The 15,572-nt window shown below is 38.8% G+C and overlaps 1 protein-coding gene across 6 annotated transcripts in view; it reads right to left on the bottom strand.

Moving 5' to 3' along the window:
- ABCD3 (ATP binding cassette subfamily D member 3) overlaps nt 1-10,097 on the bottom strand; it is a 114,530-nt gene extending 104,433 nt beyond the window's left edge. For 3 of the 6 annotated variants that reach the window (XM_053892231.1, XM_053892220.1, XM_053892214.1), the window contains exons 1-2: nt 9,961-10,097; nt 8,369-8,474 (exon numbers count right to left, since the gene is read on the bottom strand). Coding sequence is in view for 3 of the 6 variants with exons in the window: in XM_019457557.2 (XP_019313102.1) it covers nt 6,531-6,680; nt 7,331-7,359 (179 nt within the window). In the remaining 3 variants the exon portion in view is untranslated. Of the gene's footprint in view, nt 1-6,530; nt 6,681-7,330; nt 7,375-8,368; nt 8,475-8,633; nt 8,776-9,960 lie in introns of those variants that run through there. The other 3 variants (XM_019457559.2, XM_019457558.2, XM_019457557.2) reach the window with 3 other exon arrangements.
- Between the last annotated feature and the right edge of the window lie 5,475 nt (nt 10,098-15,572).

A 15,572-nucleotide genomic window follows, 5' to 3' on the forward strand; every position in this document is an offset into this window, starting at 1 on the left:
CTCTCTCTCTGCCCCTCCCCCACTTGTGCTCTGTCTCTTTCTCTCTCAAGGATGAATAAACATTAAAAAAAAATTCTTTTAATGTTAGACTGGCTGTATTTTGATGAATTTTAAAACTCCACAGCTTTTGTTTATTTATTTATTTAAAAAAGTTTCACATGCTCCTCTGACTGAGCCAGCCAGGTGCCCCTTTTTTATTTTTAAATGTAAAATAAATAAGGGGTGCATGGGTTGCTCAGTCAGTTAAGCATCTGACTCTTGATCTCGGCTCAGATCATGATCTCAGTTTGTGGGTTTTGAGCCCCGTGTTGGGTTCTGTGCTGGCTGTGCAGAGCCTGCTTAAGATTCTCTCTGCTCTTCCTTCACTTGTGTGCTCTGTCACTTTCTCTCTCTCTCTCTCTCTCTCTCCTTCTCTCTCTCAAAATAAATAAATAAACTTAAAAAAAAGAAAAGAATAGGGCAGAAAGTATGGAGGAAATGTTATTTTCAAGCTCTACCTTTATTTCTGGAAAAGCATCCATCTATTATCCCCAGGGAGAGGACATCCTCTGTCAGGTATAGCAGGACAAACAGAGGGCCAAGAACAAGGAGACCTAGTTTGTAATTCTGACTCTACAGCTAACTGGTTTGGGATTTTGTTTTATTCATTTAACCTCCCTTGGCCTTGTGTAGTCATCTGAGAAGTGAAGATATTGATCAAGATGATTTTTTTCATTTCCTCTGAGTTCCAAAATTCTTTAGGCCACATGAGGTACAAGCGTCCTAAATCCCTGTACTGTGGAACATGAATTGCCTTATAAAATATTTGCTTCATTCTAGCCCCAGTGGCCAGCATGATAATATTAGTACATAATAGGCATTTAATAAGTGCTTGATAATCAAAATTCAATTCACTGAATAGTCATGATCATCCTCCAGAGTAAGATGATCTTATAGAGGTTGAATTTACATGCCTAATAAGAGTACCAGGATCTGTCTGCTCCAAAGTTAAGGCACACTTTCTAATACATAAAGCAAACTAATTTCAACAGAGTATCTGTTAAAATTCTTAGAGATGGGATCAACTTTAAAAACAAAACCAGAACATTGTTATGGTATTCTGAATTATGGAAAATATTTAGTCATTGACTGTTTTGTAAGATATAGTAATTGGTATTGTGTTATTTATTGAATAATTAGTACTTCGGCCTCCCGTTGGAAGGACTTACCTTTTAGCTGAGAAAAACGTTGTGCGTATGTTGCCTAATTTAAACTTGTCCAGGCACTCAATGTGCAGTAAGCCAATGGCTGAAACACGGTTTTGAAGCCAAAGGAAGCTTTATTATCAGAAAGGCAGCCCAACAAGAAGACAGGGGATCATTGCCAAAGCTGCTTTGCTTTGTTGTGCTTAAGGACAGCTTATCCACATGAGAGGACTTCTTGAAACCTTAGAAGGAGGGCCTCAAACAATCTGGAAGTATGCATTCTTCTGGACAATGAGGCTATTTGAGGCCTGATAAGATCAGATACTAGATAAGTTGGGAACAAAATGGTGTGTGGAGCTAAGTTAATAATGCAACTAATACAACTATAGTTCTGCTTATGTTTTCAAAGCAGGTCAAGAAAGCAGGTGTCTGGCCTCACATTTGTGAACCATGAAAAATGCATATAAAACATATTACAAAAATACGCAAGATTATAAGGCAAATGCTGATTATCTTTGAACTCCTCACCCTTTGCAGATGCCAGTGATTAGATCCATGATTGATCGCCTATTAAACTGCTTTCACTAAAAGAAAAGACAATATTTACTTTGTACTATATATTACCCTGTAATTACACCTACGTCTTTCCTTTGAATCTTAGGCCCACCTTTGTTCCAGATACTGTATCAGTCCCCTCTTTGTTCCAAATTTCTTAAGGTAAGGGTTATTTCACCCCATCCCTATTCCAAGCAAAGAATTTAACTACCTGGGTAAGTTCTCGCCCAGGGTCAAGCCTTAGGGATCTGATTCCCTCTCATCAGGAAAATGCTTAAGATGGTGTCACAATTACTGGATTCTTTCTGTAGAGGGCCTAACTGTTCTCAAAACAGTAAATCCAAATAGCTTTGCTTAAACTGCTTGCAGTACAACTAAATTATTGAAAAGAATATTTTGGGGCAAATTCCGCAAATTCCTCTGTCCTGAATATTTTCAATTAAAATACAAATGATGGTTTTCTTCCCTAAGCTAGATTTTAAATAAGAAGATTTCAAAAAAATCATCACACACACAGAATTCTAAATTCACTAAATTTTTTTCATAGCCGCTCACCTGTTCACATACACAGACCAATCACAGCGTCTGCACATGGTTGGGAATTACCACAGGTTGGAGGACTTTTTCAGTGCTACAGTGGAGGCAAGGCAACTGTGACTATCATTTCAATGAAAAGCACTAAAGATCCATTTCTAAGTTTTCTTTTTTCCTTAGCCAAAAATCTAAAAAAAATGCATCTAAGCTCCTCTGCTTACTCAAGGCCTTCTCCTTGTCTCCCTGTATTGTGTCCTGACTTCAGGCTACGTGTTCTGAATAAAATGTGACCAGTATGAACTCTGCTTCAAGGTGTACTTAGTCCTATAAGTTTGGTATCCTCTTTTTTGGGGGGAGTATTTAATAAACTTGAATATAAATATTTCCTTTGTTCTTATGTTAGAATTTTATATTCTTTTTTTTCCCTAAGATTTTATTTTTTAAAATGATCTCTACACCCACAGTAGTTGTGGGCTTGAACTCACAACTATTCCAAGATCAAGAGTCACACACTTCACCAACTGAGCCAGCCATGTGCCCCAGGATTTTATATCCTTTTATGAACTTCCCACATGGCACAAACCTGGCCAGAAGGTATATAGACCATCCCTGCCAATGTCAGTCCATTGGAGGAGAGCTAGCTTCTCACAGATCTACAATAAATGAAGTGGACTACCTTCTTCCATAGTGGCAACTGAGACCAGCTCTCTATTCACTAGCTCTTGACCTTTGTAGAAGAGAGCAACTTCTCCCGGTCTGGAGACATTTGAAAGATCACACCTGAGGCAGGTTTTTCTCTAGATAATACTTTTCTTCCTCAGGCTGACTACTACAGTAAGACTTCATAACCCCCTGAGCAGAAATACCGTTCTTGTGCCAAGAAGAAGGGCTTATGCACCCCCAAAATTGCAGGACCTAGTTAATAGGAATATTTTAGGAATCTGGGGGACACATGTGCAGGGATCTTGAGCATACTGGATTGAGGATGGTGGTGGGAGGCAGGAATAGAAAGCTGGGTGGATTATAGCTTATTGACATTGGGAGTACTTCTCCATGACTTGGAGCTCAGTGTTCTGTCAAGGACACCAGTAATGTGTCCAACATGCTGCTGAGAAGGCTCTTTGAAGCTTGCACACTCTGATAGCCTAGGATAAATGAGATGGAGGTGCTGAAACTGACTTGGCATAGTACTGAGGAAGGGGTCTGAAGATTGGGGGATATAAAAATATTAGAATGAGGTTATTATCTGTGATCAGAGAAACCGATACTTGATAGCATTCCCCAGGAGGAACCAGAGGACACTTCTCTCACTAACGCGGTGAGGAACACATTGCTAAGGGATACCAGTTAATTTGAGAAGCTCTGTGACAGCTGTCTTGTATAGGCTGGGGTTGACAGAAGATGTTGCCATGAAACTGAGATTCCTACTATCGAGGAAATGGTAGGATTCTGGAATGGCAGAGACCAATGGCAGTGTTTACCTGTTAGAATAAAGGGGGCATACGTCCTAATGGGCAGCAAGGCTATAGTAAGTAGTACTCAGTATACTTTGACCCTCAGGAATTAGCCAACAAACCATGGTGTTCCTAGGGGTGAGCCAGATGGAGAGCCAACCAGAATGTTACTTGACTTATATAATAAAACAGAAAAATTGAGAGCTAGAGAACAGAAATCTTCACCAGCTCTTACTTCAGAGAAAAAGAGCCCTTTACCCAGTTTCTAAGTATGTCACTTCCCAGACCCAAAGCCCATTCATTGAGGGAGAGGCAGATCCCTTTGAGGAAAGACAATCCAATGCTACTGCATATGATAAACACTACCATGATCCTTTCCCAGAGGGATATAAGACTGTTCATCGGGTAAATATGCACTGGCAAAAAGGAATTGTCAGACTTTTTAAGAACTGTTGAATATAGGGACCAGGGCTATGTGTTCGTACTGAATCAAGAGACCTGAAGTACCTTTGTTATTCTCCGCTTAAAATGGGGTCATAGGGAGGCCAAGTGATAAATGGAGTCCTAGCTCAAATATGTCTCACTATGGGTTCAGCAGATCTGTTGGATCCACCCTGTGGTTATTTCTCTCATTTATGAGCGTATAGTTGGGACACATATACTTAGTAGCTGACAGTGCCTTCACATTGGTCCCCCAACCTGTGAAGTAAGAATCTCTAGGTTTCTTCCTTCAGCCAAGTTAACAAATCAAAGTAATAATACATGCTGGTAGAATTGAGTACCAGTTACCCACAGTGATCGCCAAATCAATAATGCGTCATGGAATTTTAGGGTTATTTTTTTTCCCCTTCCCTGTCTTATTCCTCCAGACTCTCACTCCTACTCCTTAGGATCCCTTCTTAAACAAACAACCTGTTTGCAAGACTGTTTTTTCGGAAACTCAGGCCAAGATGATTCTTCAGGGGCCGTATCTGTGTTACTCCACTTATTTAGAGGAACTGTACCTCTATCTTCTATGGCCACTTGATCCAAATGGAGCTGCATATTCTTAGGGAGCTTTCTTTCCTTGGCCACAGTGGTCGGTTATGGGATAAACAAAGTAGTTAGTTAAGGCACACAAAATGAGCCAAGTAGAGTGCTTCTCCAAATTTTCTTTATGTGGAGCTATTGGAAAAAATAGCCTCCAAGGCTGGGCACTACTGGTAGAACAGAGAGTCTGACCAGATCTGCAAAAACTCACATTTGCCCAAGCCATCGTATCTGCCTCTCTTTTGGGTGAATTCCCTCAACCTTCTCTACCGTTTCCAAATTATCTTGAGTGTATCTTATTGGCAGAATTTAAATTGCATCCAGAAATGTAGTTCGTAATCTCCAGTCCCTTTAATGCCAGGGAAAGCACAGAAGAGGGTGGAAATAGATGTTGTTTTGCTAATAAGCAATATCAAACACAGGGGATAATGCATACTTCATAGGATTGGCGATAATTAAATGAGATTCCATACAATGACTGGGTCAGAGTAAGGATTAAATATATGATAGCAATATTCAACTCAAAAAACAGGTAAAGTGATACTGCCATGGTGAAAAACTGTGATCTATCTGGACTGTTTATTATTAACACCTCTACGGGGATAGAATAACCATTCATTTCTACACATGTATAACATAAAAGATAGACTGAGACCATCTTGTCTGCCATTATATTATTTTATCTGTATTACTTAATCTATAGAACAACCATGTGAGATAGATACTGTTGCCTCCATTTTATAGATGCAGAAACAGGCTTTGCAGAACTATGTCATCTGCTCCAGTTTACATGGTCAATAAGTAGCAGAAACAGGCCTTGAACCTACTGTTTTTTGGCTACAAGGTTTGTAGTTTTTACTCTGTACCATAATGAATAAACAGAAGAGGAAATCCGGGAAGCATTTTGGAAGAAGCAAGATTTAGGTCTTTGAAGAATTCAACAGGTGACTATGGGGAAGGAAAAGACATTCCAGGTGGAGGACAAGCCTATAGAGAGGAAAGCCTAAAGCATACCTGGCTAGCGATGAGTGATTTGGGGCTACTGAATTCAGAGATGCAGGGGAACATATTCCCGAGGAAGCCCAGTGAAACCAGCAATTATGTCTGGTGTTGCTCACCATTAGGGCCCAGCAGAGCACCTTGCACATAGTGGACTTAATATTTTTGAATAAATTGAAGATGAGTCTGAAAACATGGCTGAGGTCAAGATTTAAAGGGCTTTGGGGGCGCCTGGGTGGCTCAGTTGGTTAAGCAGCCAACTTCGGCTCAGGTCATGATTTCGCAGTCTGTGAGTTCGAGCCCCGCGTCGGGCTCTGTGCTGACAGCTCAGAGCCTGGAGCCTGTTTCAGATTCTGTGTCTCCCTCTCTCTGACCCTCCCCTGTTCATTCTCTGTCTCTCTCTGTCTCAAAAATAAATAAACGTTAAAAAAAAAAATAAAAAAAAAAAAAAGATTTAAAGGGCTTTGAATACAAGGTTTGAACTTCATTCTATATGTGATAGGAAGTCATATGAGGATTGCAAAGAGAACAACCATACTGTGGAATCTATGGAAACACTTTCCTAGGCACCATGTGTGGGAGAGGACCAAAGGTGAAAGGAGATCTATGCATGAGGCCTGCGTGAGGGTAGTTGCTATAGTTGTTAAGAGTAGAAAGAAGGGAAAAAATTCAAAAGGCATTTTGGAGATGGAATCAACAAGTTGACAAGAGATTTTAGAGAAACCTGGAGATTACACAGATTTCAAGTTTGATTGACTGAGAGGATGGTAATTACTCAAGGTGATGGCCACAAGAGGCAGAGTAGAATAGGAACGCTAGGTGGGGGTGTCTGGGGTCAAAAGATGACTTCTGCTCTGGATGGTTTGGTTTGGAGATGCATGTACACCAAGGGAAAATGTTCAGCAGGAAGCCAGCAGATGCTGCCCTTAGGGGATAAATCAGAAATACCTACTTGTGCATGATTCAGGTAGAAGATATAATCGAAACTGTGGCACTAGAATAAATAACCCCAGATCATCAAATGAGGAAATGTAGATTGTGTAAACACCTGAGATCAAATTCTTGCTCTGTACATGGACTGTACTTTCAAATAAACGTGGTGATGAGGTGCCTAAGTGGCTCAGTTGGTTAAGCATCTGCCTGTTGATTTTGGCTCAGGTCATGACCTCACAGTTCATGAGATCAAGTCCCATGTGAGCTGATAGCATGGAGCCTGCTGGGGATTCTCTCTGCCTCTCTCTGCCCCTCCCCCGTTAATGCTCCCACTCTCTCTCTCTCAAACTAAATAAATAAATCTTAAAAAAAAGTATGACGAGCTGTAAGACGGAAAGTTAAAGTCATTCCACACATTCTTTTTTTATAAAAATCTGAGGAAGATCTTGTAAAAAATATAATATGCCAACATATACTTCACAAATCAGTATTTTACTAATAAGTTCTTCCCTAAAAATTATTTTAAAATGCAAAACATCTTTAGAAAAACTTAGCATACACCCAGAATAAATTGCTTACAAATTATTTTGCAGCTACCTTTGTATGAACATGGATTATCTACAAAAAGTGAATATCACATACCTTTGACAATGTCCAGTTGACACCTTCATCCATGCAAAATACAAGTTGCTATTTTCTCCTATAACGTTTGATGAATACCTGATCCTATATTTGCATTGTGAATTGAGTATCTTAATTGGTAAGGCTTTGCAAAAGTAAACCAAAAACTGAGTTTGTGAAAAGGGTTCAAGAAATGGAATTGTTCTTCATAATGGTAAAGTTTGGAAATCTTCAGGGAACCCTGAAGGGAAGGGGTGGAGTGAAAGGGAGAGCTGGGAGGAGCAAGAATGCAAGAGAGACAAGATAAGAGCCTGCTGTCATGCTTGGTGGAACAGAGGCTCCAAGAACTTATAAGAACAGAAATGACTAACTTTCAGTGTCTTTTTTTTTTTTTTTTTTTTTTTTTTTGCAGACCACCTCTTCTAGTCTCTGGCAAACTAACAGTGAGTAGTAGATGACATACACTATCACAACCACTCAAGGCCTATTGTTAAATAAAGGCTCAGAAAAATGAAGTAAGTGACCCATCCAAGGTGACAGTGGTAAGCGGTCGCATCAGTAGCATGACCACACTGTCTTACCCAAGGGCTTGACAGACACATTTGGGAGGGCATCAGACTTTCCTTAAATTGTGAAATGGAGATTTAATCTTATCTTAACAGAATAAGTTTCACATAGAAAAAGGTTTTGGAATATAGAAGCAAAGGCAAATAATTTATCTGAGCACATCTACTGAGAAGAAAATGTTAGAGAATCAAAGAATGAGTTACACTTCTATAGCAGCTCAGAATAATCATTACAGACTGAGATGCTTAACTCTGAAAATTAAATCAAATGGAAATGTCACTCACTGAAAACCTTACTTGTTCCAGTGAATTTCTTTAATGGTTAAAGATTTGATTGGCTACTTAGAAAACCCAAATAGTTATATTTATAATCTTTATCATGACTCCAAAGTATTAAATGTATAAAATATTATTATGGACATCCTACAGCATTTGACTGCCTTTGCTGAGTTGACCATATTCCAAACTGTGATATTATTATTTGTGTACTTACATTTTCTCTTCCACTGGTTTGAAGTTCAGCTTTGCATTCCTTCAAACCGCCTCGTCTATAGTAAGTGATGAGTATGCACTGAATTGAATCGACAGTCTTCCCAGGGCTAGTTACATATAATAGAAGAGAATAAAATCTAAGATATCTTAGTAATTTAACATTTGCTTTGAAAAGGATAAACCTGTGTTTATGAAACTTTTAGGCTTTTATTGTTTCTATTATCAAATTAAAATATAGTTTAGGATCTCTTGAATTGACATCGTACCTTTGTCCTGAGGAACTCATTGCCCACCATGGACTTCAAGACCATCATTTAAGTCATAGATGGCCATTGCCAATCCCACAAAGATTTCTACCCAGGCTCTGGCCCACAGGGAGGTATTCTGCTTGGAAAGGAGAAGGACCTCCTGCAGAGAGAGGCAGGGGGAGGCCTGGGTGAGGGGAGAGAGATTGATTGTAAAAGTAACTTCTGCACTTCTAAAAATTCCTCACTTTCTTAAAATTTGAAAACTACAGATATATATTAAATGTGAAGAGAAAATGAATATAGCTTCTGTCATTTTGGTGAATATCCTTCCAGTCCTTTTTTTCCTGAAATTTTTTTCTTTTTTTCTTTCTTCATTTTTTCTTTTTCTTCTTCTTTTTTTAAGTAGTCTCCACACCCATCATGGAGCCCAACATGGGGTTTGAGTGCACAACCTGGACATCAAGACCTGAGCTGACATCAGGAGTCGGATGCTTAAATGACTGAGCCACCCAGGTGCCCCAGAACTTTTTTCTTAGTTGTGATTATGCACTATAAATGCTATTGGAATCTGTGTGTGTGTGTGTGTGTGTGTGTGTGTGTGTGTGTGTGTGTATTTCCCCACTGTTTATGAAAATTTCCAGATAAATGCTTAGCAACATAGGTAAATGTCTCCTGAAGTTGGATTAGGGTGACATTTCTCAACTTGTGGGTAATGATTGCTCCAAGATTCATAACTTACACATAGGGGTGCTGAAATATAATGGTTTTAGAAGATTATTATAAATATTTTCCATGGCCAGGAAAATAGAATCCAGAATGCCTTTGTGCCATCAGGCACTTTTTTTGTTAAAACTTGCCATTTTAGTCATTTTTAAGTGCACAGTTCAGTGGCATTAAGTACATTCACATTGCTATGCAGTCATCACCACTATCCATCTCCAGAACTTTCTCCTCACCCCAAACTGAAACTCCATACCCCACAAAAAAGAACCCCCTTTCTCTCCTTCCTCCAGCTCCTGGTAGCTACTATTCTACTTTCTGTCTCCATGTATTGGACTATTTCTAGTTACCTCGTTTAAGTGGAATCACACAGTATTTGTCCTTTTGTGTCTGGTTTCTTTCATTTAGCATAATGTCTCAAGGTTCATCCACATTGTAGCATGTGACAGAATTTTGTTCTTTTGAAGGACTGAATAATATTCCTTTGTATGTATCTATGACATTCTGTTTGTCTGTTCAGCTTTTGACGGGCGTTTGGTTGCTCAAGCACTTTCCTAGGAGTTAATTTAACCTGTGGGGTCTATCTCCATTTTCAGATGAAGAAACTGAGGCTGAGATAACTTACCCAGTAAATGATGAACTTGAATCCAGAAGCCTAAGTAACAGCCTGAAGTCTTAACCGTTATGCTGTGCTCTTCCTATGTTTTTGAGTGAGGGTACAGGAAGTTCCATTCTGTACTACGGGGGAGGAAACCCCCACAGGCTTGAAACCCCCACAGGCTGAATTGGGATAGGAGGGCTTCGCGCAGCTGTGGCTCTGGCTCTGACCCTCAAAGGAAATGAAAGATTTAAATAAACTGTGGGCTGCGAGAACCAAGGCGTAAAAGGGCAGGGACAGGATTTGCTTTGAGGGGAATGGTTCTGTGAGGGCCTGTTGGACCAGACGTTTTCCAGGGAGGTCGTGTGCCCAGCAAAACACCTGTCGAGAAAGTTAAGGTGAACAGCGACCCAAGCGGTTCCCCATAGCCTGTGCCACAGGACACAGTCTTGTCAGGACTGGGCTTCCTTCAACTCGGCCATCGGATTAAAGGTTAAAACCGAATGTACGTTTCCCCCCAAAACCTGTAGCACGTTAAACTTGTTAAATCAAATGATACCTTAAGTGACCGAGAAGGATCGGCTATTTAAAGAAACACGTCGTTTCTTGTTAAAGCAGTGTGGAGTACAGACTGTTTCCTCACGTTATACTCCGCCAAGTCATTCATCAACACCGCGGAAAGACAATCCATCTTTTCACGGCTTTACCTCCTCTGCTGAGGGTGAATGGGTGAAGACAACAAGAAACGTGAGCAGTTAAGAATTAAACTACTGTTTAAATGGTAGCACTTGAGGCTTTAAGATCGTGAGGTGCTTGAGAGCAAAAACCCTGTCTTGTTTTCCTCTATTCCCCTCGGAGCCTAGCACAAAGTAGCCACCCAGACTTTGCAAATACAGTCTCCTGAACAGCAGGGAACCAAACGGCAGGGACCGCTTGGAGTGAAGAGGAAACAGGCTCCTGGACTGGACCCAGTCACCTTGGTGGGGTGACCACTGGCAAATTATTAAATGTTCTGGGCATCAGTATCCTTATTTGAAAAATGGAAATCATAATGCCTAGTTGAGTTAAATAAATCAGTTCACATTTAAAAACTCATTTTTAAGAGCCCTTATTAAGAACCGTGGGGTTGACTCCATTTCAAGATAATCATAAGTGGCATTGGAGAATTTGGAGACTTCTATCCTAAGATGCATTTCAGAGATTTCAGTCAGAAAATAGCAATATCGAGAGGCATCTGGTAAGTGATGGTTTGTCCAGTGAAGTAAGAACTTGCCCTTTGTACCTTAAATGCTTGTCCTTCTCAGGTGCCTGGCATAGTCATATCAGCCTGTCACTCCATGGGACAAAGTTCATGTCCTTGTTTTAGCTAAGTCTTTCCTCACAGTCTGTGTATTAAAACAAACATATGTACCAATGTCAGTGCTCCACAATATGTAAGAAAAAATTGATAGAACTTCAAGGAGAAATAGACAGGTTTACAGTTACAGATGGAAATTTCAAGGTTCCTTTCTTTTTTTTTTTAATGTTTATTTTTGAGAGAGAGAGAGAGAGAGAGACAGAATGTGAGTGGGGGAGGGGTAGAGAGAGAGAAGGAGACACAGAATCCGAAGCAGGCTCCAGGCTCTAAGCTGTCAGCACAGAGCCCAACGTGGGGCTCCAACTCATGAACCATGAGATCATGACCTAAGCCAAAGTCGGATGCTCAACCGACTGAGCCACCCAGGTGTCCCAAGGCCCCCTTCTTAACAATTGATAGAACAACTAGACAGAAAATTAGTAAGGATACAGAAGAACTCAACAAGAGCATCAGCCAATAAGATCTAAGAGACATTGATATGACACTCAACAAGAGTAGAACACATATTTTTGACAAGTACTTGTGACACATATGCCAAGATAGACTGTGTCCTAGGCTATAAGACAAATCTAAACTGAAATCATACAAAGTGCCTCTCCAAAAACAATGGAGTCAAACTAGAAATAAATAAAGATGACAAGAAAATTTCCAAACACTTGAAAACCAAACAACACACTTAGGTAAGACACAAGCCAAAGAAGAAGTCGCAAGAGAAACAAACAAAAATACATTGATTGAACTGAATGAAAATGGAAATACAGCATATCAAAATTTGGGTACATGGCTCAAACAGTGCTGAGCAGGAAATATATAGCACCAAAAACATACATTAGAAAAAAGGAAAAGTCTTATATTAATAATCTAAGCTTCCACCTCAAGAACCTAGAGATGAAAGAGCAAAATAAACCCAAAGCAAGTAGAATAAAATAAATAATAAGGGTAAAAGCAGAAATCAATGAAATTGAAAACAGAAAAACAATAGAAAAAATAAACAAAGAGCTGGTTCTTTGAAAAGATCAGTAAAATTGACATACCTCAAGCAACACTGACAAGAAAGAAAGAAAGAAAGAAAGAAAGAAAGAAAGACATAAATTACCAATATCAAGAATGAAACAGGAGATATCATTAGAGACCCTACAGACATCAAAGGGATAATAAGAAAATATCATGAACAACTCTACATACATAAATTTGACAACTTAGATGAAATGGACCAATTCCTCAAAAAGCTCAAACAACCATAAATTAGTCAATATGAAATAGACCATTTGAATAGCTCATAACTATTAAGGAAATTGGCTTTGTAATCTTGAAACCTCCCCAAATGAAATCTCTAAGTCTATATGGTTTCACTAGATAACTCTACCCAACATTTAAAGAACAATTAACACTCATTCTATATAATCACTTTCAGAAAATAGAAGAGGAGAGAGTATTTTCTAATTCATTTTATAAAGACAACATTGTCCTGATACCAAAACCAAATTAAAATGGTACAAAAAAGGAGAACGAAAGACTAACATCTCTCTTAAATATTAAAAAAGTTTAATAAAGTATCAGCGAATTGAATTCAGCAAAGAATTACACAGCATGACCAATTGCAATAAGTGGGGTTTCTTCCAGGGATGCAAAGCTGATCCAACATTCAAAACTCAGTTAACATAACCCATTACATCAAGGACTAAAGAAGAAAAAAAAATCACATTATCTTGTCAATAGACACAAAGAAAGCATTTGACAAAACCCAACATGTATTCATGATAAAAACTCTCACACACCAGGAAAAGAGAACTTTTTCAAGTTGATTTTTTTTTAATCTACAAAAAACCTACAAGTAAAAACTAGAAACTTGCTTACTAAGATAAGGAATAAGGTAAAGATGTCCCCTCTTACCATTTCTTCTCAATATCACACTTTAAGTCCTGGCTAATGCAATAGGACAAGAAGATAAAATAAAGGGTATACATATTGGAAAGGAAGAAATAAAACTGTTTTTTTTTTTCATTTATGACATGATTATCCATGCAGAAAATCTGAAAGGATCAATAAAAATCTCCTGGAACTAATAAATAATTACAGCAAGGTTATAGGATGCAAAGTTAATATATAGAAGTCAGTTGCTTTCCTATACACCAACAACAAACAAATGGAATTTACAATTAAAAGCACAAAGATCATTTACATTAGAATAAAAAAATTGTTAGGAGATATTTATATATTTCTTAAATTTTTTTTTTAATTTTAGAGACAGAGAATGCAAGTGGGGGAGAGAGGCAGAGGGAGAGACAGAGAATCCTCAGCAGGCTCCACATTCAGCATGGAGCCCAATGCAGAGCTCAATCCCAAGACCCTGGGATCATGACCTGAGCTGAAATCAAGAGTCTGATGCTCAACTCACTGAGCCTCCCAGGCTCCCCAGAACCAATTTTTTAAATATTTAGGTATAAATATAACAAAATATGTACATGATCTATATGAAGTAAACTAAAAAACTCTCATGAAAGAAATTTTAAAAAAACTAAATAAATGGAGAGATATTCCATACTCATGGGTAAGAAGACTCGATATTGTCAAGATGTCAATTCTTCTCTACTTCATCTATAGATTTAATGAAATCCTAATGAAACTTCCAGCAAGTTATTTTGTGGATCTCAACAAACTGATTCTGAAATTTATATAAAAAGGTGAATGACCTAGAATAGTCAATACAATATTAAAGGAGAATAACAAAATTATCCAATTTCTAGACTTACTATAAAGTAACAGTAATCAAGACAGGGTAGTGCTGGAGAAAAAAAAAAAAGCAAGGTAAATGAAACAAAATAGAGAGTTCAGAAATAGACCCACATAAATATAGCCAATCAACTCTTGAAAAATGAGGCATGGCAATACAATGGGGATAAGATAGTTTTTCAGAATTAGCGCTGGAAAAACTGGACATCCACATACAAGCAACAAATGTATCTACACACAGACCTTATACCCAACAAAAAGTTAACTGAAAGTGGAGCACAGACTTGAATATAAAATGCAACACTATAAAACACCTAGAAGATAACATTGGAGGAAATCTAGGTGACCTTGAATTTGGCAATGACTATTTTTTTTTAATTTTTTTTAAACATTTATTTATTTTTGAGACAGAGAGAGACAGAGCATGAACAGGGGAGGGGCAGAGAGAGAGGGAGACACAGAATCTGAAACAGGCTCCAGGTTCTGAGCTGTCAGCACAGAGCCTGACGCGGGGCTTGAACTCACGGACCGTGAGATCATGACCTGAGCTGAAGTCAGACGCTTAACCGACCAAGCCACCCAGGCGCCCCTGGCAATGACTATTTTAGACCAAAGTCCTGAACCATCAAATAAATAATTGATAAGCTGAACTTCACTAAGATTAAAAGCTTCTGTTCTGCAAAAGACACTGTCAAGAGAATGAGAAGACAAAGACCTAGAGCGGGAGAAAATATTTGCAAAAGATATATCTGACGGGGACTGTTATCTAAAATATAGAAAGAACACTTAAAACTCAACAATAAGAGAATGAACAATCTAGTTTAAAAAAATGGGCAAAAGATCTGCACAGACACCCTCCACCAAAGAAGATATATGGTTGGCAAATAAGGACATGAAAATATGTACAACATATCCTTAGGGAGCTGCAAATTCCAACAACGAGATACCTCTATACACCTATTAGAGTGGCCCAAATCCAAAAAACTGACATCAAATGTTGCCAGGATATGCAGCAACAGAAACTCCTCAGAATGGTTATGTACCTGGGCCCTGGAAGCAGGCAGCCTAGATCAAATCCTGACTCTAGCACTTAAGAAATGTGCAACCTTGACCAGGTCATCAGCCTCTCGGAACCACAGACTCCCCATGTGCAAATGGAAATGGTAATAACTATATTCTCATAGACTTGTTGCAATTTTGAAGCTACACTGAATTTTTACAAACTTAACACACCCATGTTAACCAGCCCCTTGGTTGTAAAACAGAACATTTCACTGACTTTTGACATCCTCCTGGTGCTCCCTTTCTGTCATTATGTCCCAAAGTACTCACCATCCTGATGTCTAATGGCATAGATTAGCTTTCTCTGCTTTGTACTTCTTGTCAATGAGTCATGCAGAATGTACTATTTTGCATCTGGTATATTTCCGAAACCCAATATCCTGAGATTGATCTACTGCACGTAATTGTAAATTGCTCAGTCACATCATTATGTAGTATTTCATTGTGTGAGTATTCCATAATGTATTCAGCATTCAGTTCTTGTTAA

This window comes from Panthera pardus, unplaced genomic scaffold (genome assembly GCF_024362965.1).
Source record: "Panthera pardus isolate Hobbes unplaced genomic scaffold, ASM2436296v1 HiC_scaffold_11, whole genome shotgun sequence".
NCBI lineage: Eukaryota > Metazoa > Chordata > Mammalia > Carnivora > Felidae > Panthera > Panthera pardus.